Here is a 27,828-nt window from a genome sequence, read left to right as displayed (position 1 = left end):
TCATAGCAGAATTGAATATAATATGCTTTATAAAAAATGATTCAAGTCAAATGAATCTGAGAGACCTAACATTCAAGGTGCCAAATACTACTTACTTTATCCAAAAGTTTCTTTGTTTCTTTAGTCAGATCATCATGGGAAAATTTACAGTTGTCTCCTTGGTAACATTTTGCTCCGCTATGATAGAACTTGCATGGAAATTCATGTAAACAAATATATTAAGGAACAGAACAAGTAAAATCAAGTCCAGTTTTTTTAAACCCGCGTAAGTGTTATCAAGATGATTATGTTGTAGAGATCTGCTTTAGAACATTGGGCCTATAGTTAACAATACTGTATTGTACATTTTAAAAAATTAAGAGGATCAATCTCATATTAAGTGTTCTGGCCACAATAAAAAAAATTGTGCTGACTCAACAGGCCTGTATTATTATATATTGTACTAAAGTTATAATCACATCAGATAATTTTTCAGTTTTAGAATGAATAATTATGCAGAAGCATTCAAAAATTTTAAGTCTCTTATTCTATTAAAACTAGAAAACTACTTTTTAAATGAAAAAAACATTTATAATGGTTAAAGCAAATATTATATAGTATTTTAACTATGTAGGCCCTGTTACTTTCCACAATAAAACAAAGTATTATTCAGAACAAATAATTCTTGTAGCAAGAATTTCTATCTATGGAGAAAATAAAGGAGTGTGATATATTATGTTAAAGGTCAATATCCCAACAATGAAAGCTATAAGCTAATCTGACTTAAGTTTTTATAAAAAAAAAAATTAAATCTGCAAGTTTTGTGAAAAGTACACTATTTTTAGGTGGTGTATGTTCAGGGAATACCTGAGTAGTTTTAGGAAACGTACTATTATAATCATATTGCGAAGTCAATGGAGAAAAAGCCTATGATCATTTTGGCAGATCCAAAAGGCAACGGATAAAATTCAAAATCCTTTTCTAAATTAAAAAATCCCTCTTAGGCCAGGCATAGTGATACATATATGTAATCCCAGCACTCAAGAGGCTGAAGTGGGAGGCTATCAAGTTCAAGGCCAGACTGAGCTACATAGCAAGATACTCTTTAAAAAAAAAAGAAGTATAAATATTACAAATGAAATAAAATTACCACTATTTGCAAGTGCCATGACTGAAATAAATGCTTTAAGAACAGAATAAAAATTATTAAAAATATTATTTGGTATCTGGTTTTTAAAGAAATATATGAAACCTTTTTAAAAATTTCTTGAATAAGACAAATTTATTGCAACATCTTAATAAAGAAGTAAGGTATATTTATCATACCAAGTATCAAACATATTCTTTTAGAGGGGCATAGTCAAATACCACAAAGGATGAGAGTAAAACTGTGTACAAAGGAAAGGGTAGGATCTGATACAGGTGTCTTTTTTTTTTTGAGCAGAGACTGGCTGGCTTTGAATTAGTGATACTCCTGCCTCAGCCTACAAAGTAACTAGGCTTATAGGCATAGGTTACCACACCCAGCCAAAGGTACTGTTTTAAATCAGTAAAGATGATTACAATTAATCAGCAATGTGGAAAACAACAGATCCTTACTATATGTCACACATTAAAATAGAATTCAAGATGTAAATTTTAAGTGAAAAAAATAAAATCTTCACAATCATAGACAGATCTCGTTTTTGTAAAATTGCATGTGCATATATTTGTGCACATTTATACCTTCTCTTATACATCTATACCTTGGCATAGGAGAAGTCTGAAGAGCTCAATGCCATATTGTAGGCATGGGTATCCCAGAAGGATGGTATTACTTAGGATTTTGTGGGGAGCATTGTGGAAATACTGGAATTTGAGCTCAGGGCCTCCATGCTTTAGCTGTCTATGCTTTTAGATTATTTTTCAGATGAGGTCTTACTTTTTGCTGGACCCCAGCCTTGGACCATGATCCTCCCACCTAAGGTTTCCCAGTTGGTATGACAGGTGCTAGATGCCCAATTTATTTTCTTGAGATGGAGTCTCACTTTTTTCCCAGTCTGGCCTTGAACTCTGATCCTACCAATCTCCACCTTCCAAGTAGATGGGACTATAGGCATGATGCATCTAACCCAGATACTTAGGACTTTTTTAAGTTAGTTTGAAAGTTATCAAATACAACAAAATAGAGATAAAATGAACTTCTTCATGCTGACCATTTTCAATTCAATAATTTTCACCATTTGGCAACCACCCCTACACTCTCTTCATGACTCACTCAAATACTAGAGTATTTAAAGCATATTCTAAGTACGTTTCTTCTGTAACTATTTCCATATCTATTTCAAATAGGCATGGGATACTTTTTCTTTCTGATTATCAACCCAACAAATATATGCATTAATTACAACTAGTATACAATCAATATACAAAGTTTCTATACTTTTAAAAACATCTTTTGGATTCTTTATTTAGATGAGAATACAAACATTATCCACAAATTATTTCTAATTCTATTGTTTTCTAGAACTTCCTTTCCTCTTTTATTTTTATATAATTTATTTAATTTTAATATTTGTCATAGATGGTATTTAAATACTTCCTGTTGTCCCATATATAAGAGGCTTGTAATATCTGATTGAGGTTGTTTAAGTGGTGTTAAGAATGATCAATCCTTTCAGGTACTGTCAGTCAAATCCATCAATTAATTACAAAGTTCCTCATCAACTTTTCACCTAATGACTTCAGCAGTCAGCCATCAGTAATCATTTACCAACTGATCTATTAACTGACTAAAATTTAAAAAATGGTGAGACTGCTGGGTCAATGCATGTATAATTTTGCCACACACTGCCAAGTTCTCTCCCATAAGGATGTACCCTTTTGACAGTGCCATCAACAAGATGTAAGGGTGTTTATTTTCTCACTATTTTGATAACAAACTTTGCTGTCAGATTTTGTTTTTGGATTTTCTTGATTTTTAGGAGCTCATATATAAGGGTATCAGTACTTCATAAAGTGTATAAATTGTATACAAATTTTCCATTTTTATCTTTTTACGTAGCTTAATGCTTTTGTTATGAGAATTTAAACTTTTAATGCAAAGTTTTGATCTTTTCCCTTACAGATTCTAGATTTTGAGTCACAATAGAATAAAGTTTTACATGCTCGTGGACTATAAAGGAATTCATTCATGTATTCCTGGGCATTGTATAGTTCCATTTTTTACATTTAGTTCTATGATAACTGGAATTTTTCATTTTCCATTTCATTCACTTTCTTTTCTTTTATGGTGGTACTGGGGTTTGAACTCAGGGCCTTACACTTGCTAGGTGGGTGCTCTACCACTTTAGCCACCCTGCCATCCCCTATTCACTTTTTTTTTTACATCATCTTTTTAGTTGATAAGACTATTTAAAAATTTATCTAGAAAGATAAATATGAGAATTTACAAAATATCAGTGTGTAAAGCAGCACAACAACACAGACATAAACGCAAAGAAATCCATTGATCCAAACAGAAAGTCCAGGGAAAAAAGCATACATATGTAAACAGTCTGTCCATGATAGAGAGTTTCAAATCCCTGGGGAAAGCTCCATTAGTCATCGGTGGTAGTGAGTAAACAGCTAGATATTTGGGAAATTAACATAGAAAAAAGGTATTTTTTTTTTTAAAAAGGACACAATATACAATGAAATCTTCATTTGGATAGGGACAAAAGTACAATTTAAATGTGTATATTTGCAAAGGAAAAAGTAGAGAAGAATATATGGTGTTCATCATTGGGTGGTAAGATTTGAGGAAATTTATAATTTTAAACAATGATAAAAATGTGTTATTTATGAGCTAAAAGAAATATTTTTTCAATGACTCCTGCAATAAGCAGTCTCTTGAAACATGTTGAGCTGATTAAATATAAAGTTCCTTGATTTCATACAAGTTTTTTTCAAAAGGAAGTTACTTCATTTCCCTGAAGAATAAAATTTAATTTGTCCTTGTGAAGTGTGAAGTATGACTAGACTTGGTTTATGTAATGTGTTATTTATGATTTATGAGTATACTTATGATTTTTTAAAAACATAATGATGCTTTAAAGCCTCAGTATTTTAGTTAACACACATATAAAGGATATTATGCATATAAATGCAGTTCTCTCCTTTGGTACAATATCCCTGTAAATAAAATCTGCAGATCTCCTTTCTCTTCTCCAACTCTGCATCATGATCAAATTTACACAGATCTCCCTGTTCCAAAAAAAAAAAAAAAAAAAAAAGAAAGAAAGAAAAGAAAACAAAGGGATTGTTGAGTTGTATTTTCTCCATGGTGTTTCATGATGGAATTATGGCTACTATCTTTAGTATTTAAACAATGAGTTTAATAATAACACCAACAATCTCTTAAAATTTCCAACCAGTGGAGTAGGACAGCAGAAAGCAAGGCCTCAGAGGACTCTCTCTGCATCCCACTGGCATTCACCATTTCTACCTGAGCTACATGGGAACTTATTTAGCCTCTTGATGCCATGTATAAAATAGGGATAATGACAGTAACTACTTAGTAAGGGTAGCTAAAAGGATTAAGTCATTTGCATATTAGTTGTCCTTCTAATAGTATTTTCCACATAGTCAGTATTTGCCACAAATGTTAACATATTTATTAAATAAAATCTGATTTCTACAAATATAATTGAGCTCTAATGTACAGTCATTTCATGCAAGACACATTTTAAAGAACTAGTTTAAAGAACAACTATATGAGAAGTGAAAAAATTAACCACTCTCCCAAAAGACTTTAAATTTTAAAGATTATTTTAGAAGTTAGAATAATTTATATACTCCATATACATTTACCTTGATACATCTCCCTTCCAGGAAGTATTTACAGATTTGTTTTCCTTTGTGTTCCACTGTGTGCTGGTTAATAAACTCCTGAGTCATGACCTTCCATTTTTTTCCTGGTTTACTAAACTGTAAGAAAAAATTTCACTTGAATGTTACATATGAAATAGTAATAGGCATTGAAATATATATTTAAATAGATCTAGAAAGCATACAAATTGACATTTAAAAGTAACCAAGACTGGACATTCTGATACTGATTAATTTAATTGAAGAAAGATATATATCAGGTAATCTTGCTTATTGATACTAGTGGTTGCAAAGATGCCTATTACTATTTTAAAGATAACGTGTAACTACATTTAAAAACAAATTACAAAAAGCTTGACATTCCATAATAATATTCAGTTTTAGGAAAGGTGTTATAAAATATACACTCAAGTACTGTTCCTAGATATGCTGTAAAAGACATTAAAATACCCATGTTGGGGCCAGGAATGTTGCTCAATGACAGAGCACTTGCCTAACACTGCACAAGGCTCTGGTTCAATCAACAGCATCACAAAAATTAATTAATTAATTAATGTCCATATTGTTTGACATAGAATTTGTACTTTTCAAAATTATTTTGAAGAAATTCTCAGGGAAACATACAAAGATTCATTCACAACAATAATCACTGCAGAATTACTTACATACAAAAACAAAACTAGAAACATCTAAAACTAGGAGACTGGTCAAATAAATTATGATACATTAAGGTGGTAGAATATTATACAGTCATAATAAGATCATGTGACAGCAAAACAACTTTGGGTTATAAGAAAATGCTTATAATACATTATAAAGTGAAGAATTGATTTCGATTTTACTATAATAAAGAACAAATATACAAAGACTATATATATATATATATATATACACATATATATATATATATATATATATATATATATACATACATACAAAAAGACAAATATATAAACACTATATATAAATAATACACCTCCACCTTTTAGTATACAACTCTGGGTGGTGGGATTAGAGGATTTCTGTGTATGATTATTTTGTACTTTCTTAAGGGGAAAAAAAAAAAAGACCCAACAACAGGGAGCACATACCACCTTTAACTTCTAAATTTAAAAAATTAAGAAAGCCAGGTGTTGGTGGCTCATGCCTGTAATCCTAGCTACTTGGAAGGCTGAGATGGGAAGGATCTCAATTTGAGGCCAGCCAGGGCAAATAGTTCCAGAGATCCCATCTCCAAAATAACCAAAGCAAAATGGTCTAGAGATATGGCTCAAGCGGTGGAACACGTGCTATGCAAGCATGAAGCCCCAAGTTTAAATCTCACACCCACAAAAATAAATAAGCTGGGTGTTGATGGCTCTCATCTATAATCCTAGCTACTCAGGAGGCAGAGATCAGGAGGATTGCGGTTCAAGACCAGCCTGGACAAAAAAGCAAGAACCTATCTCAAAAATACCCACTGCATACATAAGAAAAGGGTTGGTTGAGTGGTTCGAGTAGTAGGCAGGTAGAGCACCTGCCTAGCAAGCATGAGGCCCTGAGTTCAAACCCCAGTATCATCCAAAAAGAAAGAAAGCAAAGAAAAAGAAATTCCACAGCCCTATATGTTTTCCTTAGTTCTCCTCATTCCCCTACTCAACTTTTGCTGTAAGTATGAGATTAAACAGAGACAGAATATGATGCTGACTAATGCTAAATATAATAAGTTACTTATAAATTTTATAAAACATTGTTTTTCAAGCCCATAGCACACACTGTGCCTTGCACATCAAATAAACTCAATAACTATATCCTCCTATGTGATTGATTTTCCCTTTTCCCTTAATTTGCAAAATGGAGCAAAAAACACAATCTATAGAAGACAGGAAATTCCCTAAGAGCCAATACTTTGGACAATAGATGGCAGATTAAAATTTGGTCCTCCACACTCAAAACTTAAAAGTATATTTTCCTATAAGAATTTTGAAAAACTCAAGATCTGTGAAAAGAAAATGCAAGAACTTACTGATACCATCAAAAGACCAAACCTGAGAATCATGGTCATTGAAGAAGGAGAAGAGGTGCAACAAAAGGGAATGCATAACATATTCAACAAAATAATTACAGAAAATTACCCAAATCCAGAGAAAACTATGCCCATACAGGTACAGGAAACCTTTAGAACTCCAAACAGACCTGACCAAAATAGAACTACCCCACAACATATTACCATTAAAACAACAAGAACAGACTCTAGAGAAAGAATATTGAAGGCTATAAGAGAGAAAAAACAAATAACATACAAAGGTAAACCCATCAAAATCACAGCAGACTTCTCAACAGAAACATTAAAAGCAAGAAGAGCTTGAGGTGAGGTCTTCTGGGCACTGAATAAAATTAACTTCAACCCTAGGATACTATACCAGCAAAACTATCATTAAAAATAGATGGAGCAATAAAAGTCTTTCATGATAAGCAAAAACTAAAACAATATATGACCACCAAGCCACCACTATAAAAGATTCTTCAAGGGATTCTGCACACAGAAAGTGAAACCCAACATAACCATGAAAGGGCAGGCAGTACCAAACTAAAGGAAAAGAAAAAGCAAGAAAGTAGAGAATAACATCAATTTAGCTACACAAAATCAAATCCTCAAATAACTAAGACAACTAAATGACAGGAATCACCAATACCTATCAACACTAACACTTAATGTTAATTGACTTAATTCCCCCACCGTCTGACAAACTGGATTAAAAAGGAAGATCCAACAATTTGTTGCTTACAGGAGACCCATCTCACTGACAGAAATAAGCATGGGCTTAGGATAAAGCCTGGAAGAAGATTTACCAAGCCAATGACCCCCAAAAACAGGCAGGAGCAGCAATGCTTATCTCAGACAAAGTAGACTTCAAACCCACATTGATTAAACGAGATAAAGAAGGACATTCCATACTAATAAAAGGGAAAATAGACCAAAAGGAAATAACAATTATCAACCTATATGCACCCAATGTCAACGCACCCAATTTCATCAAATATACTCTGAAAGACCTAAAAGCATATATTAACTCCAACACAGTGGTCATGGGAGGCTTTAGACCCCACTATCAACACTACATAAGTCATCCAAACAAAAAATCAATAAAGAAATCCTAGATCTAACATATACCATAGACCAAATGGACCTAGTAGATGTCTACAGAACATTTCATCCAACTTCTACACAATATACATTCTTCTCAGCAGCCCATCGAACCTTCTCCAAAATAGATCATATCCTAGGGCACAAAGCAAGCCTCAGCAAATATAAGAAAATAGAAATTATACTGTGCATTCAAACTGATCATGCAGGAAAAAAGGAACCCTTTTACACTGTTGGTGGGAATGCAAACTAGTACAACCACTCTGGAAAAAAATTTGGAGGCTTCTTAAAAATCTAAACATAGACCTACCATATGATGTAGCAATACCACTCTTGGGGATATACCCAAAAGAATGTGACACAGGTTACTCCAGCGGCACTTGCACACCCATGTTTACTGCAGCACTATTCACAATAGCCAAGTTATGGAAATAGCCAAGATGCCCCACTACTGACGAACGGATTAAGAAAATGTGGTATTTATATACGATGGAATTTTATGCAGCCATGAAGAAGAATGAAATGTTATCATTTGCAAGTAAATGGACAGAACTGGATTCTGAATGAGGTTAGCCTGGCCCAAAAGACCAAAAATCGTATGTTCTCCCTCATATGCGGACATTAGATCAAGGGCAAACACAACAAGGGGATTGGACTTTGATCACATGATAAAGTGAGAGCACACTTAGGAGGTATAAGTACAGGTAAGACACCCAAAAAACTAGATAGCATTTGTTGCCCTCAATGCAGAAAAACTAATGTGGCTACTTTAAAGTGACAGAGGCCAATAGGAGAAGGGGACCAGGAACTAGAGAAAAGGTTAGTTTGAGAAGAATTAATTTAGAAGGTAACACAGATGCACAGGAAAGCAATGCAAGTCAACTCCCTGTATAGCTATCCTTATCTCAACTAGCAAAAACCCTTGTTCCTTTGTATTATTGCTTATACTCTCTCTTCAACAAAATTAGAAATAAGGGCAAAATAATTTCTGCTGGGTATTGGGGGGGTGGGGGGGAGAGGGAGGGGGTGGAGTGGGTGGTAAGGGTGGGGGTGGGGGCAGGGGGGAGAAATGACCCAAGCCTTGTATGCACATATGAATAATAAAAGAAAAAAAAAAGGGCAAAATAGTTTCTGCCTGATAGCGAGGGGGTGTGGGGGAGTGAGAGGGGGCAGGAAAGGGGGGAAGGGGGGGGAAATAACCCAAACATTGTATGCATAAATGAATAAAAGAAAAAAAAAGAATTTTGAAAAAGGTACACGAATGCCAAATAAATAGATAGTTGTAGAGATACTTTTTAAAAATACAAGTGTACTCAACTTGCCACAGGAAATCACAATGAAATTACTTATATGCTGATAGAATCATTTCAGATGTCTTAAATCTGCATAAATTTCATTCATGATATTTTTATATTTATGTATAGATTCTTTTAGAACAAGTGCATATAAATTACAAGCTCACACATGCTCTACAAACACTTGTGACTATAATAAAATAAGCATTCATAAAGAGAGCATTATGCAACGTTAATGAGCCAACTTGAGGAATATAACTCAGAAATTTCAAAGTAAAAAATTAGGTAATTTTTTACCTAATTAACCTAACTTTTTACCTTACACACATAGAAATCTTGAAAATGCAACAAACTGCCGGTATGTTTCATTGATAACTCACTCTTTGTCTACATCACTTTCTAATAGTGCCTTGTTTCAAGAGAGGATTGGGGAGGTTGTTTTGCTTTGCAGTTTAGTCCAGTTTAAGCAAGCATAAAATATCTTAGTATACTAACTATGGGAATAATACAATCAAGGTACTCTAGAAATTATAAAGCAACTTTAACAAATTTTCATGACAAAATAAGATCTGACCTTTTAAGTTTGAACTTAAAAGAGGAACCACAATTGTCCTTTACTCTTAAGAGCTCTTATAATGTAAGAACTAGAAGCATGGAAGTAATCTAGTCCCTCATTAGACAGTACGAAAACTGATGATTAGAGAAATTAGTTACTTGTCTGTCACATGGCAATCAGCAGTCAGGACAGAGCTCAGGAATTGTGGCTTCTAATTCCATGTTCTTTATATTTTCTCATACTATCACTAATAAAACATAATATAAGAAAGGAGAGAAGAGGGGAAAGATGGAGGGAAAACCAAGGCACTTACTTGGTCATTTTAGAATTTATTTGCTTTAGGACAGGACACAGTAGATCACAACTATAATCCTAGCTAGTGAGGAGACAGATTGGGAGGACCAACCCTGGCAAAAAATTAGAGACCCCCATCTCAATCACTAATCTGGGCATGGTAGCCTGTCTGTCATCTTGAAGGAGGTGTAAATGGGAGGATCAGGTTCCAAACCTGCCCTAGACAAAAATGTATGACCTATATGAAAAATAACTAAAGAAAAAGGGCTGGATGTGAGGCCCAAGTGGTAGAGAGCCTGCATCACAAGTGGAAGTCCCTGGGTTTTCAAGCCCCAGTACTGCCAAAAATTATTTGTTTTAGAAAACATATTTATACAAGGGACAAGATTCTAAAATGTTAAAATAGAGAGATGAGGAAATATCAGGAAAAGAAAAGGTATTTACAGAAAATTCAATAGCTGCTATAAACATTTTTAAAACTTATAAATGTTTTAGCCAACAGAGTATAGTCTTCAAAGTCTGACAAAAGTTTGCTTGTTCTGTGACTGTCCTTGGTTTTTTTTTTTTTCCCAGTAAAATTAGTATGGATCTGAAAGTAGCCCTGAATTTATCTGGCCTCTGGGGAGTCTCATAGTCTCTGAAAGGCCTAGGATGGAAATGATCTATGTTGGCCACTCTAGTGTAACCTGCATGTTCCTTCAACACTGGATGGGCCTCAATCAAAGTTTACTAGAACTCTCTGATGGAATCCAGAGAATTGCTATTAGATTCAGATGTACACGTTCAGAGTTAGACTCAATTCTACATATACTTATTGAATAGCTGCTATAACATGCAAGGTATATACATTCATTTCTCCAACCATTTATATCCCTTTTCTCTTTTGATACCTCCCTTCTTTGGCCCTGTTACATATTGAGCTGCTACCATTTTATTGCCATTTTCGTCAGGGGAAGATGACTTCTAGGAAAGGAAAGTACAATGGAGGACTAATGGGATACATTTTTGCTCTGAAATATATCAATTTTATTTCTAGGTCACCTAAATTTATACTTCTATACTAATATCATGATTAAACAATAATTCTTTTTTTGAGGGGAGTTTATTCATACTCATTTGATCTGAACTACAAATTTTTCATTTACTAGGAAAGTGGCATTAAAACCACAATACATTCTTTGTAAACCAAAAGTATTAAATGATGGAAAAGGTCCCCTCCTCTTTATATATAAATTATCAGTACCTCTTGAAAATCATCCATTCCTGAAAAGACGTTAGGTCCTTTACTGACTCTTCCCCCACGGTCTTTTCGTTTGAGTTTCTTTGGCAAACAACGTCCACGACCAATATTAAAACTTTTGACCCTCTGTTCAGTACCTAAAAAAGTTAAACGTGTACTTCAGGGATTACAGAAAAACAGCATAACAATCAATCTATTAGTTTATAAGAAACATTATATTTTTAACAATCTATAGGGTAAAGTGCATACTTCATTTTGCCCTCATATTCAGTGAAAAAAGTTAACCTGAATTTTCACATTTTACCTCCTGGGTACTGCTTCTTGTTCAAGGGATAATAACTATAAAAGAAGCAAGGAAGGAGGATATATATATATATACAGGAAGAGAAGCAAACTCTAGGATTTTTTTCTCTTTTTAATTTTCCTTAGGATAAGATAATTAACAATACTTTCTGTTTTTAAGGGAACTAAGCATTATATTCATATTTAAGGAAGACATTCATAGATATTAGTGGTTAATTTATAGCAAACTGGATTTCTATTGATAATTTTGAGTAAATATATATACTTATCTACAAAATAAAAATTAGTAGTTTTTTCCTTTGAAAAATTTTGTATTTCAAAGTATCTTCCCAGCACTCACATGGCTGATCCCAGCACTCAGGAGGCTGAAGCAGGAGGATTGTGAGTTTGAAGCCAACCTGGGCTACATAACAAGACCCTGTCTCAAAAAAAGAAAGTATCTAAGAAGATGAGCTGGGGATTTAGTTCAGTGGTAAAGTGCTTGCCTAGCATGCATGAGACCTTGGGATCAGTCCCTAGCATTTAAAAAAATATAAAACAAAAGCATCTAAAGGTCAGGGATTACAAGCCTGTAATCCCAGCTACTTGGGAGGTGGAGATTGGGAGGATCATGATTTAAGGCCAACCTGGGCAAATAGTTCAAGAGACTCCAACTCAAACAATACCTGGGCACAATTGAGTGTGCCCACCATCTCCAGCTATGTTGGTAAGCACAAATAGGAAATGGCAGTCCATGCAGGCCTGAGTGTAAAGCGAGACCCTATCTCAAAAACAATCAACACAAAAAAGGTTGAAGATGTGGTTCAAGTAGTAGAGCACTTCCTTCTGAGCACAAAGCCCTGAGTCTAACCTCCAGTACTGCCAAGAGCAAAAAAAAACATCTAAAAGAGATACCAAGCTAGGCAAGATGGCTCAAGCCTGTAATCCTAGATACTTGGGAAGTGGAGATCATGATTGAGGTTCAAGGCCAGTTTGGGCAAAAAGTTTGCGAGACCCTATCTCAACCAATAGCTGAGCACGGTGGTAACACACCTGTCATTCCAGCTATGTGGGGAAGCACAAATAGGTTCAAGCCTACCTGGGCATAATGTGAGACACACAGAGGGCTGATGAAATGGCTTAAGTGGTAGAGCACCTGCCTAGCAAGCACAAGGCCCTGAGTTCAACCCTCAGTACCACCAAAAATAGAGAAAGAGAGAAGAGAGAGAGAGAGGAAGCAAACTTTTATTACACTTTTATATACTTTAAAATATTAGCTATCACTGTAGTTGAAATATTAAGATATTATGCAAACTAAAATCACTATATATTTGTATTCTCAAGATCTAAAATGAAGGAAAATGAATTTAGGTATCACAAGAATTAGCTGATCCTGAGAAGGGGCTAAGTTTTTCTTCTATACTTACCTACTTTAATAAGTTCTCTTTTTTTACAGAAGCAGTTTTATTAGCATATATTAACTGAACAAAGAGGGGTTTCACTGTGATATTTCCATACATACATATGATGTATTCAACAATATTTTAATAAGGTTCTCATATTATAAAACAGTTTAATTTCAAACTTACCTTGCTGAGTCCCTTTCATTCTTTGTTTTTTCCCTGACTCTTTAGAAAATGATGACCCTAAAGTACTACTTGAGGTTTCTTTAGCTTGTCTGTAGTGTTTCAGCTGGTTAGAAAAATCTTCCTCTGCTTCCTGGCTGTAGTTCCCAAAGTTGTCATCACTGTAGCTCCCGAAGTTCTCATCACTGTAGTTACTGTACTCATCATATTCTTTACTTTTAAATTTCTTGTTATATTGACCCTTCTTTGATGTCATGTAACTTCCTGATATATGTCCATGCTAAGTGAAAATGGGCAATTATCAGGATTTTTCATTTATATACTGCAGTTTACAGTAACACAGGACATCTTTTTCCCCAGGAAGTAAAGAAAAAAATGAGAAAAGTTATTATTTCTGACTATTCATTAGTACTTACCTATGATACTTTTTAATACTCAACTCAGAAGGCCCAATGTACTCTGATATTATTAAGGTTATAATATTTTTTCTTTAGCTTTCGTTTTCCATGTTCTATAACTAAATATTTGTATATAAGAAAATTTAAAAATCCACACCCTCATACAAAATTCTTTCTCCAAAAAATTGAAAAGGTCTTTTCAAAAATATGATAGTAAAACAGCTTAGAGAGAGAGTGGAAAAATATGTATCTGTTCTCTTGACACTGAAAAAACTCTCAAATGACAATATATTTAACTCAAAACACTATATATGTGGAATATTTTGAAAAATAAAATGTTTAAGACTTAACAGAAAAACACAAGTGTTAATAGTGAAAAACACCTAGTGAATACGCTGCTCATTAGAAACTATTCATTACAAAAAACATTAATTTATTGCTTCCCTACTAAAGCATAGGAAAACAAAAAATATAATTTAGTCTTAGAAGTTTATGTAGTGATAGTATTCAAGTCTTTCACTAAAGTGCTTTTATCAGTTCTAGTATATCCTGTGTTAATTTATAATAAAGCAAGAAAAAAATTATACATAATTATAACTTGAGGATTTAAATACAGACCGAGCTTTACCATTAGCTTAATGCATTTTTAATGTGATACACATTCTAATGTTTACATAACTATATAAAATTACCTAAAATATAATATTCTTCAAATTTTAAAAGAGGATAATTTCATAGATTACATGAGAATTAAGAGAGAATCAAACATAACCAACTCAGCCAACAAGCAAAATTCTAAAAAGACTGAGGGCAAAAGAAAAGAACAATTACTCAAATCAACCAGAAAAAATAAACACCAAAATTGTAGGAATCAACAAATATCTCTTAATAATAACAGTAAAAATAACTGGTCTTAATACTCTAATCAAAAGATATTGACTGGCTTAAAAAAACAAGATCCAACATTTTATTACCTACAAGAAATGCACCTCATATGAAAAGACACACACAGACTAAAAATGAAAAGACAGTAACAATAAACCAAGCAAGCAGAAGTCAATATCAAACAGGAATGGCAATACTCATACCTGACAAAAGAGACTTCAAGCCAAATTAATCAGAAGAGATAAAGCGGTCACTATGAATTAATAAATGGAATAATTCTCCAAGAACATATAGCAATTATAAATATATATATATATATGCTGAACATTGGTTCAATTAGTCAATTTCATAAAACATATAGTATGGTTGTAAAGGGACAAATAGGTCCAAATACAACAATAGTGAATGACTGAACTACATGACTGTCATCAATAGATAAATCATCCAGACAAAAAAAAATCAACAAAGATACCTCAGTGTTAAACTGCACCAAAGATCAAATGGTGTTAACAGACATCTACAGAGTGAATGTAATACATATTCTTCTCAGCAAACTTTCTCCAAAATAGATCATGTTTTAGGCCATAAAGCAAACCCTAACAAATAGAAAAACTGAAATAATTTCTTTCATCTTAACAGGTCATAATGACATAGAATTAAATATTAATAGAAAGAGAAACTACACAAACTATACAAATAAACACAGAGATAGATTTGAAAATGTGTCATTGAAGAGGGTCATTGAAGAAAGTTTAAAATTACTTAAATCAAATGAAAGACAGCTTACTAGAACCTTTCATACACATCATTGCTATGAGGAAAGTTTATGGCTATGAGTACCTACATTAAAAAAATCAAAGCAATCTCAAATAAATAATCTAACCATGTACCTCAAAAGTCAGAAAAACAAGAATAACTCAAACACAAAATAAGTAGATGGAAAGAAATAATAAAGATTAGGGCAGAAATAATTAAATGGAGACTAAAGGGCAATTCAAAGAATTAATGAAGCAAAGAGTTGGGTTTTAAAAAGATAAACAAGATTGACAAACCCTTAGCAAAACTAACCAAATCAAAGATGGAGAAGACACAAATTAATAAAATTAGATATGAAAAAGGGAATTATCACAAAAAAATAACCAGTGAAATTCAGAGGATCACTAGGGAATACTTTTTAAAAAACTCATATGCTAATAAACTGAAAAATCTAGTAGTGAATGAATTTTTAGATATGTATGACCTACCTAAGATGAACTTAAAGGAGATAAACCACACAGATCTAACACCAGTATTCCTCAAAATATTCCATGAAAAAAAGGAAAGGAATACTACCAAAGTCATTCTATGAAGCCAGTATTAATACCCAAATTGGATAAGGACACAACATAAAAAGAAATTTATACATCAATTTCCTTCATGAACATAGACACAAAAATCCTCAAAATACTTGCAAACAGAATTCAACAACACATTGCAAAGATCATACACCATAATCTGGTTGGTCTCATTTTAGGGCTGCAAAGATGGCTCAACATAAATGTAATATAGCACTTAAACAAAATTAAGGACAAAAAAATCATGTGGTCATCTCAAAAGATGCAGAAAAGGCCACTGGCAAAATTCAGTATACCTCATGATAAAAACTCCTCAAGAAATGAGTAATAGAAGGAGCATACCTCAACATAAAAGAATATACAGGATGCGGGGGAAAATGGCACCCTCTTACACTGTTGGTGGGAATGTAAACTACTACAACCACTCTGGAAAAAAATTTGGAGGCTACTTAAAAAGCTAAACATTGATCTACCATTTGATCCAGCAACACCACTCTTGGGGATATACCCAAAAGACTGTGACACAGGTTACTCCAGAGGCACCTGCACACCCATCTTTATTGCAGCACCATTCACAATAGCCAAGTTATGGAAACAGCCAGGATGCCTCACTACTGACGAACGGATCAAGAAAATGTGGTATCTATACACAATGGAATTTTATGCAGCCGTGAAGAAGAACGAAATGTTATCATTCGCTGGTAAATGGATGGAATTGGAGAACATCATTCTGAGTGAGGTTAGCCTGGCCCAAAAGACCAAAAATCGTATGTTCTCCCTCATATGCAGACATTAGATCAAGGGCAAACACAACAAGGGGATTGAACTTTGATCACAAGATAAAAAGCGAGAGCACACAAGGGAGATATGAGGATAGGTAAGACACCTAAAAAATTAGTTAGCATTTGTTGCCCTCAATGCAGAGAAACTAAAGCAGATACCTTAAAAGCAACTGAGGCCAATAGGAAAAGGAGACCAGGAACTAGAAAAAAGGTTAGATTAAAAAGAATTAACCTAGAAGGTAACACACATGCACAGGAAATTAATGTGAGTCAACTCCTGTATAGCTATCCTTATCTCAACTAGCAAAAACCCTTGTTCCTTCCTATTATTGCTTATACTCTCTCTTCAACAAAATTAGAGATAAGGGCAAAATAGTTTCTGCCGGGTATTGAGGGGGTGGGAGGTAGAGGGAGGGGGCGGGATGGATGGTAAGGGAGGGGGTGGGGGCAGGGGGGAGAAATGACCCAAGCATTGTATGCACATATGAGTAATAAAAAAGTAAAAAAATTAAAAAAAGAATATACATGATGTAACTATAGCCGACATTGTACTAAATGGGGGAAAACTGAACAGATTTTCTCTAAAATCAGGTATGAGATAAAGTTATCCACTCTTATTCAATATAATGATTGAATTCTTAGCTTTACTGAATTTTTAGCCTGAGCAATAAGGCTAAAGAAAGATAAGACATACAACTAAGAAAGGAAGAATTCAAATTATCCCTATTTGCAGACAATATGATCCTAGACTTGAAAATCCCTAAAGACTCCACCAAAAATCTCTTAGATCTGATAAACACATTCAGCAAACGAGCAGGATACAAAATCAACATGTAAAAATCAGTAGCTTTTCCATGTATCAATAACAAACATGTTGAGAAAGAAATCAAGAAAACAATCCCATTCACAATAGGCTCAAAAAAAAAAAAAAAAACCTAGGAATAAACTCAACCCAATCAAGGAGGTGAAAGACCTCTACAATGAAAACTACAAAACACTGAACAAAGAAACTGAAGACGATAATAGAAGATGGAAAACAACCCATGTGCATAGATCAACAAAATTAATATCATGAAAATGGCTATTTTTACCAAAAACAATCTACAGAGTCAATGCAATCCTTATCGAAATGAAAATGGCATTCTTCACAGAAATAAAAATAATCAATCCTAAAATTCATATGGAAGCACAAAAGGCCCCAAATACAAAAAGCAATGCAAAGCAAAAAGAGAAATGCAAGAGGTATCAAAATCCCTGACTTCAAATTACACTGTAGAACCACAGTAACAAAAACAGGATGGTACTGGCACAACAATAGACACATAGACCAGTGGAACAGAATACAAGGCCTAGAACAAGCCCACACAACTACAGCCAACAGATCTTTGATAAAGCTGCCAAAACATAAATTGGAGAAAAGATAGCCTCTTCAACAAATGATGTTGGGAAAACTGGATATTCACGTGTAGAATAAAACTAGATCTCTATCTCTCACCCTGTACAAAGAAATCAATTCAAAATGGATCAAACACCTTAAAGTAAAATCTGAGATTTTGAAACTACTACTTTGGAAGCTAATGAAAATGAAAACACCACCTACCAGAACCTATGGGACACAGCAAAGGCAGTCCTAAGAGGAAAGTTTATAGTCATGAGTGCATATATTAAAAGGACAGAAAGAACTCAAACAACCTAATGCTACATCTCAAACTCCTAGAAAAACAATAACAAGCAAAACCCAAAACAAGCAGGAGAGAAATAATAACAATAAGGACTAAAATTAATGAAATAAAGACCAAAAAAAACATACAAAGAATCAATGAAACAGAAAACCGGTTCTCTGAAAAAATAAAAGTAACAAGCCCCTGGCAAATCTGACTAAAATGAGGAGGGAAAAGATCCAAATTAGTAAAATCAGAAATGAAAAAGGGAAGATAAAAACAAACATCAAGGAAATCCATGGAATCATCAGAGACTGCTTTGAGAACCTATATTCCAATAAATTGGAAAAATCTTGAAAAAATGGACAAATTTCTAGATACTTATGACCATCCAAAACTGAATCAAGAGGATATTAACCACCTAAACAGATTTATAACACATAATGAAATTGAAATAGCAATAAAGAGTCTCCCAAAAAAGAGAGGTCCAGGACCTGACAGATTCTCAGCTAAATTCTACCAGACCTTCAAAGAAGAATACCAACACTCCTTAAACTTTTACACCAAATAGAAGGGGAAGGAACGCTGCCTAACTCATTCTATGAAGCCAGCATTACGCTCATCCCAAAACCAGACAAGGATGCATCCAAAAAGGAAAACCACAGGCCAATTTCCTTAATGAAATCGATGCAAAAATCCTCAATAAAATAATGGCAAACCGAATTCAACAACATATCAGAAAGATCATTCACCATGACCAAATCAGCTTCATCCCAGGGATTCAGGGATGATTCAACATATGCAAATCAATAAATGTAATACAGCACATTAATAGAAGCAAAGACAAAAATCACTTGATCATCTCAATAAATGCAGAAAACTCCTTTGATAAGATTCAACACCACTTCATAATAAAAGCTCTAAGAAAACTAGGAATAGTAGAAATGTACCTTCTATTCCTTCAACATTATAAAGGCTATATAAGACAAACCTATAGCCAACATCATACTTAATGGGGACAAACTGAAACCATTTCCCCTAAAATCAGGAATGGGACAAGGATGCCCACTCTCCCCCCTCCTAATTCAACATAGTCTTGGAATTCCTAGCCAGAGCAATAAGGTAAGAAGAAGAAATAAAAGGAATACAAATAGGTAAAGAAACAGTCAAAGTATCCCTATTTGCAGATGACATGATCCTATACCTCAAAGACCAAAAAAAGCTCCATCCAAAAACTCCTAGACACCATAAACAGCTTCAGCAATGCAGCAGGATACAAATCAACTTACAAAAATCAACACTCTTTCTACACACCAATAATGAACAAACTGAGAAAGAATATAGGAAAACAATTCCATTTACAATAGCCTCAAAAAAAACCAAATACCTAGGAAAAAACTTAACAAAGGATGTATATGACCTTTACAAGGAGAACTACAAACCAATGAAGAGGAGATCAAAGAAGACTATAGAAGGTGGAAAGCTCTCCCATGCTCATGGATTGCAGAATCAATATAGAAAAAATGACCATACTACCAAAAGCAATCTATATGTTCAACGCAATTCCCATCAAAATTCCAATGACATTCATCACAGAGATTGAAAAATCTACCCTAAAGTTCATTTGGAAACACAAAGGACTGCAAATAGCTAAGGTAATACTGAGCAAAAAGAGCAATGCTGGAGGTATCACCATACCTGACTTCAAACTATACTATAGAGCCATAGCAATAAAAACAGCATAGTACTGGCACAAAAATAGATATGAAGACCAGTGGAACCGAATAGAGGACCCAGATATGAATCCACACAGCAACACCCACCTAAACAAAGGTGTCAAAAAACATACAATGGAGGAAAGACATCCTCTTCAACAAATGTTGCTGGAAAAAGTGGTTATCTGCCTGCAGAAAACTGGAACTAGATCAATGCCTACCACCCTGTACTACTATCAACTCAAAGTGGACTAAGGACCTTAGTATCAGGCCTGAAACCTTGCAATTAGTACATGAAAAAGGCAGGGGATACTCTGGAAGCAATAGGTATAGGCAAGGACTTCCTCAGTAGAATTCCAGCAACCCAGCAACTAAGAGAAAGAATGGACAAATGGGACTACATAAAATTAAAAAGCTTCTGCACAATAAAAGAAATGGTCTCTAAGCTGAAGAGACCACTCACAGAGTGGGAGAAAATGTTTGCCAGCTATACGTCAAACAAAGGATTGATAACCAGAATACACAGGAGCTCAAAAAACTAAACTCCCTAAAAGTCAATGAGCCACTAAAGAAGTGGGTAACTGAACTAAACAGAACTTTTTCAAAGGAAGAAGTCTAATGGCTAAAAAATACATGAAAGAATGTTCGCCAGCCCTGACCATAAAGGAAATGCAAATCAGAACCACACTAAGATTCCACCTCACTCCTGTTAGAATACCACCACCAAATGTTTGCGAGGATGCCGGGGGCGGGGGGGGGGGGAGGGAGTAAGAAAGGAATCCTCGTACACTGCTGGTGGTAGTGTAAGCTAGTACAACCACTTTGGAAAACAATATGGAGGCTTCTTAAAACACTAAACATAGATCTGCCATATGATCCTGCAATACCACTTCTAGGAATATACCCAAAGGAATACAACTCAGGTTATTACAAAGGCACCTGCACACTCATGTTTATTTACAGCACTATTTACAACAGCCAAGCTGTAGAAAAAGCCAAGATGCCCCACTAAGAAAATGTGGTATTTATACACAATGGAATTTACTCAGTCACAAAGAAGTATGAAATTTTTGTCATTCACAAGTAAATGCATAGAACTGGAGAACATCATCTTAAATAAAGTTAGTCAGATTCAGAAGGCCAAAAATTGCATGTTCTCCCTCATATGCAGATTGTAAACCTAAAACAAATGCAGTAATATTATTGGACATGTGTCACACTCTAAAGGGAGAATGTGCATGGAAGGAATAGGGAAAGGAAAGGAAACCTAAAACTTGAATGTGGTTGATGTGCTCACTGTACAGGAGCAAATATAGTAATCTTAAACTAGCAGAGGCCACTATACGAAGGGGACCAATAGCAAAGAGGTCCAGCAGATATGAACCAATATGGGTTGCAATACACAAGTGCATGGAAGCAACACTAGGAATCTCTCTGTATAGCTATCTTTACCTCAAACTAGCAAAAACATTACATCTTTCTTATTATCACTTATGTTTTCTCTTCAACAAAATCAGAGAATAAGAGGGTGGAAGAGGTTCTGCCCAGAAGAAAGAAAAAAAAAGTTAAAAAAAACAAGGTTAAAAAAAAAGGATCAAACACCTTAATGTAAACCTGAGACTATGAAACTACTAGAGCAAAACATAGGGAAAACACTTGAAGATATTAGGGACAGGCAACAACTTCTTGAATCAGACCCTAATTGCTCAGGAAATAACAGCAAGAACTGACAAACCAAATTAAAAGACTTCTAAATCTCCAAAGAAACAATTATCAGAATAAACAGACCACTTACAGAATGGGAGAAAAATATTTGCCAGCTATTCACCTGAAAAGGGCTTTTTAATATCCACACTATACAAAAAGCTCAAAAATAAAACACCAAAGAACTAATAATCTAATTAGTAAGTGAGCTCATGAATTAGACAGTTCTTAAAATACAAATGGCCACTAAGTACATGAAGAAATGTTCAACATTTTATGGTGTTTTCTTTTCCTTTCTTTTTCCAGTGCTGGGGATCAAACCCAAGGCTTTGAGTACACCAGGTAACTGCTTTACCATGAGCTACATCCTCAGCCCCCTAAAATTATTTTCTCTTTAAAACATTCCAAATAATTTTTAAAACATCCAAATAATTAAAGAGGTTGATGTCAGATATCTTCAAATTCTAATACTTCCTCATTTATAAATCATGCTGGATAAAGTGCTACAATGTGTTACAGATTTAACTATGTCCCCCCAAAATTCACATGTGGAAGCCCTAAACTCTAGTATCTGAGAATGTGATTATATTTGGATGGGGTCTTTAAATAGGTGATTAAGGATTCCAAGATGGCGGCTAGAGGGAGGAAGCAGAAAGCGTGCCTCCTAAAGTGAAATCTTGGAGAGACACTGGAGACACACCTTGCAGGCAAGGCCACCAAGAAGAGGCAAAACTGTGACCCCTCCACACCTCCAGCCTGTGCAGAGCATCTCCAGTTCATGTTGAATGGAGAAACCAGGAGGGCGCCCAGGCAGCCAGTTACCTGTGCCCAGACGGCTTGAGAAGACATGGACCACAAGGTGAGCTAAGTGGTACGCAGTACTTCCACAGACAACCCTGGGCCACAACAGCATAGCCCCTGGACAGAACGACCCCCACCGGGGAAAAAAGAGAAACTGAGTAATAAGCAATAAGATCAATAAAGACACGTAGCAAAGAGGGTGGGGCACCCTGAGCGACAAAGGAGGGGAGGGGAATCCCTCCCAGAACTGTAAATAAACAACCAGGCCTGGCCGGAGAGGGTGGGAGCTGCGGTGCGCCTCCAGCAACCAGGAGAGGGAAAGCTTGTGAGAGTGGCAGAGGGAGGAAAACTCCACAGGAGAGGGGGGAAGACCCACTTCCCATGTGAACTGTAAATAAACATGTAGGACTGAGAAAGTGGGTGCAGTGTCACCTCGCCCAGTGTGCTTGGAAAGGGGAAAGCTTGTAGCAGTGGCAAAGAACTCTGAGTAAACAAAGACTGTGGGGCCAGGTCAGTGCTAAGCTCACTCCAGAGATCTGCATAAATAACGATACCAGAAACAGCAGGCTGACAGGAGCAGGCAGGCAAGCCACAGCCACAGATAGCCATTCACAGAACTGTCGCCAGACTCTTTTTTTTCTCTCTCCCTACCTTTGATGAGAAAACAACCAAACTATACCTGCATGCTGAAAAACTTACTGAAACTGTATTGCATTTGAACTTGGGACACTTCGTGGTTTTTTTTTTTTGTTTTGTTTTGTTTTGTTCTATTTTATGTTTCCCCTATGATGAGACAACTACAGAACAACATCTGAGGCACCATCTCCAGGACAGGAGGCTGAGGGACAAACACGAAAATTATTAAGACAGAAACTTCATTGCATTTGAACTTGGAGGGGTTTTTTTTTGTTATTTTTTTATTTTTTATTTTTGTTATTTCATATATGTATTTTTTCTTTCATTTATTATTTTTTATTTTTATTCTTATCTTTATTCTTTTTATTTTTTATTTTCAATTCTGTCTCTCTAATGCCTTTTCAGCTTACGGATGATTAGTACACTGTCTCTCCCTGTTATATCTTTGAAACTTTTTTTGTTTGTTTCTTTGTTTTGTTTTTTTTTTCTACTTGATTATTGTTTTTCCCTTTTCCTTTAAATTCTTTGCTTTCCATCCCCTCTCACCCTTCCATTCTAAATATCACTAGTGCTATTATGACAAGCCAGAAAATACGTAAAGGCACACAGTACAGGACAATAACAACACCAAGGGCAATGACAGGAAGACAGAAAAAAACAGGGAAACCAGTTTTCCCACAGGAAAAACTTAGTACAAGAACCACAGGGAAATGAAGAAAACAGATACTCAGATCCAGACTCCAACAAAATGAAGATAAACTATGCCAAAAGACCCAATGAAGCCCACAAGAATAATCTAACGAAGAAATACTACAGGTACTCAATGAGAATTATATATAGACGATACTGGATCTGGTCAAACAAAATGTACAGGAGACACTCAAGAAATTCCAAGACAACAAAAATAGAGAACTGGAAAAAAGCAAAAGAAGAAATAAAGGAAACCACAGAAGCACTGTATAAACAACAAAGGGAAAAAGAGAACACGATTAATAAAGAGATAAATGAACTCAGGACAAAAATAGACAACATTAAAGAGGAAACCACCCAGGATATGGAAAACCTCAGAAAAAAGAATGAAACAGAATTGCAAAACAAAACAGAAGGTCAATCCAGCAGAATAGAAAAAACAGAAGACAGAATCTCAGAACTTGAAGATGAAATGGTAATTAAAGGAAAAACAGAAGAACTATTAATTAAACAACTCAAGACCTGTGAAAAGAAAATGCAAGAACTCACCGACTCCATCAAAAGACCAAACTTGAGAATCATGGGCATCGAAGAACGAGAAGAGGTGCAAGCAAAGGGAATGCATAATATATTCAAGAAAATAATTACAGAAAATGTCCCAAATCTAGAAAAAGATATTCCCATACAGATGCAAGAGGCCTCCAGAACACCAAACAGACCAGATCAACATAGAACTACTCCACGACATATCATCATTAAAACAACAAGTTCAGAAACTAGGGAAAGAATATTGAAGGTTGTAAGACAGAAAAAACAAATAACATACAAAGGTAAACCCATCAAAATCACAGCAGACTTCTCAACAGAAACATTAAAAGCAAGAAGAGCGTGGGGTGAGATCTTCCGAGCACTGAACAAAAATAACTTCAACCCCAGGATACTCTACCCAGCAAAACTATCATTCAAAATAGATGGAGCAATAAAAGTCTTCCATGATAAGCAGAAACTAAAACAATATGTGACCACAAAGCCACCACTACAAAAGATTCTTCAAGGGATTCTGCACACAGAAAGTGAAACCAAACATAACCATGAAAGGACAGGCAGCACCAAACTACAGGAAAAGAAAAAGCAAGAAAGTAGAGAGTAACCTCAACTTAGGTACACACAATCAAACCTTCAAACAACTAAGACAACTAAATGACAGGAATCACCACATACCTATCAGTCCTAACACTAATGTTAAAGGACTTGATTCACCCATCAAAAGGCACCATTTGACAAAATGGATTAAAAAGGAAGATCCAACAATTTGTTGCTTACAGGAGACCCATCTCACCAAAAGAAATAAGCATAGGCTTAGGATGAAAGGCTGGAAGAAGATTTACCAAGCCAATGGCCCCCGAAAACAGGCAGGAGCTGCAATACTTATCACTGACAAAGTAGACTTCAAACCTACTTTGATTAAACGAAATAAAGAAGTACATTCCATACTAATAAAAGGGGAAATAGACCAAAAGGAAATAATAATAATCAACTTGTATGCACCCAATGTCAACGCACCCAATTTCATCAAACATACTCTGAAAGACCTAAAAGCAAATATTAACTCCAACACAGTGGTTGGGGGAGACTTTAACACCCCATTACCATCAATAGATAGGTCACTCAAACAAAACATCAATAAAGAAATCCAATATCTAAAATATACAATAGATCAAATGGTCCTACTTGATGTCTACAGAACATTTCATCCAACTTCTACACAATATACATTCTTCTCAGCAGCCCATGGAACCTTCTCCAAAATAGATCATATCCTAGGGCACAAAGCAAGCCTCAGCAAATATAAGAAAATAGAAATTATACTGTGCATACTGTCTGATCACAATGCAATAAAACTAGAAATCAACAACAAAAGTAAAGACAAAAAATATGCAAATAGCTGGAAACTGAATACCTCATTACTTAATGAACAATGGGTCATTGATGAAATAAAAGAGGAAATTAAAAAGTTCCTGGAAGTCAATGAAAATGAAAACACAACCTACCTGAACCTATGGGACACAGCAAAGGCAGTCCTGAGAGGAAAGTTTGTAGCCATGAGTGCATATATTAAAAAGACTGAAAGATCCCAAATCAGTGACCTAATGATACATCCCAAACTCCTAGAAAAACAAGAACAAGCAAATCCCAAAACAAATAGGAGAGAAATAATAAAAATAAGAGCTGAAATCAATGAAACAGAATCAAAAAAACCATACAAAGAATTAATGAAACAAAAAGTCGGTTCTTTGAAAAAATAAACAAGACCAACAGACACCTGGAAACCTGAATAAAATGAGGAGAAATAACCAAAATTAGTAGAATCAGGAATGCAAAAGGGGAGATAACAACAAACACCATGGAAGTCCAGGAAATCATCAGAGACTACTTTGAGAACCTATATTCAAATAAATTTGAAAATCTTAAAGAAATGGACAGATTTCTAGATACATATGATCATCCAAACTGAACCAAGAGGACATTAATCACTGGAATAGATCTATAAAAGAAAATGAAATTGAAGCAGCAATCAAGAGTCTCCCAAAAAAGAAAGTCCAGGACCTGATGGATTCTCTGCTGAATTCTATCAGACCTTTAAAGAAAAACTGATACCAACCCTCCTTAAACTGTTTCACGAAATAGAAAAGGAAGGAAAACTGCCTAACACATTTTATGAAGCCAGTATTACACTTATCCCAAAACCAGGCAAAGACATCTCCAAAAAGGAGAACTAGAGGCCAATCTCCTTAATGAACATGGATGCAAAAATCCTCAACAAAATAATGGCAAACCGAATTCAACAACACATCAAAAAGATTATTCTCCACGACCAAGTAGGCTTCATCCCAGGAATGCAGGGGTATTCAACATATGAAAATCAATAAACATAATAAACTACATTAGCAGAAGCAAAGACAAAAACCCCTTGATCATTTCAATAGATCCAGAAAAAGCCTTTGATAAGATCCAACATCATTTCATGATAAAAGCTCTAAGAAAACTAGGAATAAAAGGAAAGTACCTCAACATTATAAAAGCTATATATGACAAACCTACAACAGCCAGCATTATACTTAATGGAGAAAAACCGAAACCACTCCCTCTAAAATCAGGAACCAGACAAGGATGCCCACTATCTCCACTCCTAGTAGACATAGTACTGGAATTCCTAGCCAGAGCAATTAGGCAAGAAGAAGGAATAAAAGGAATAGAAATAGGTAAAGAAACTGTCAAAATATCCCTATTTGCAGATGACATGATCCTATACCTTAAAGACCCAAAAAACTCTACTCAGAAACTCCTTGACACCATCAATAGCTACAGAAAGGTAGCAGGATATAAAATCAACATAGAAAAATCATTAGCATTTCTATACACTAACAATGAACAAACTGAAAAAGAATATATGAAAACAATATCATTTATAATAGCCGCAAAAAAAATCAAATACCTAGGTGTAAACCTAACAGAAAATGTGAACGACCTCTACAAGGAAAACTATAAACTTTTGAAGAAAGAGATTGAGGAAGACTATAGAAAGTGGAGAGATCTCCCATGCTCATGGATTGGTAGAATCAGCATAGTAAAAATGTCTATACTCCCAAAAGTAATCTACATGTTTAATGCAATTCCCATCAAAATTCAACTCTAAAGTTGATACAGGAAAGAGTAGGAAATACTCTGGAGTTAGTAGGTATAGGTAAGAACTTTCTCAATGGAATCCCAGCAGTTCATAGCATTGATAAATGGGACTTCATAAAACTAAAAAGCTTCTGCTCAACAAAAGAAATGGTCTCTAAACTGAAGAGACCACCCACAGAGTAGGAGAAAATATTTGCCAGCTACACATCAGACAAAGGACTGATAACCAGAATATATAGGGAACTCAAAAAACTAAATTCTCCCAAAACTAATGAACCAATAAAGAAGTGGGCAAGTGAACTAAACAGAACTTTCTCAAAAGAAGAAA

General features: G+C 34.9%; 1 protein-coding gene across 3 annotated transcripts in view; it reads right to left on the bottom strand.

Annotated features, from left to right (window-relative positions):
- Window positions 1-27,828, bottom strand: part of Zc3h6 (zinc finger CCCH-type containing 6) — a 68,992-nt gene that overhangs the window by 14,276 nt on the left and 26,888 nt on the right. For all 3 annotated transcript variants that reach the window (XM_074050263.1, XM_074050261.1, XM_074050262.1), the window contains 5 exons: window positions 13,211-13,487; window positions 11,343-11,476; window positions 4,810-4,926; window positions 4,092-4,203; window positions 96-205 (listed from right to left, as the gene is read on the bottom strand). In XM_074050263.1, coding sequence (XP_073906364.1) covers window positions 96-205; window positions 4,092-4,203; window positions 4,810-4,926; window positions 11,343-11,476; window positions 13,211-13,487 — 750 coding nt within the window. The remainder of the gene's footprint in view (window positions 1-95; window positions 206-4,091; window positions 4,204-4,809; window positions 4,927-11,342; window positions 11,477-13,210; window positions 13,488-27,828) is intronic.

The sequence above is a fragment of the Castor canadensis genome, chromosome 12, assembly GCF_047511655.1.
Source record: "Castor canadensis chromosome 12, mCasCan1.hap1v2, whole genome shotgun sequence".
Taxonomy (NCBI): Eukaryota; Metazoa; Chordata; class Mammalia; order Rodentia; family Castoridae; genus Castor; species Castor canadensis.
This window is presented reverse-complemented; position numbering and strand designations above follow the sequence as displayed.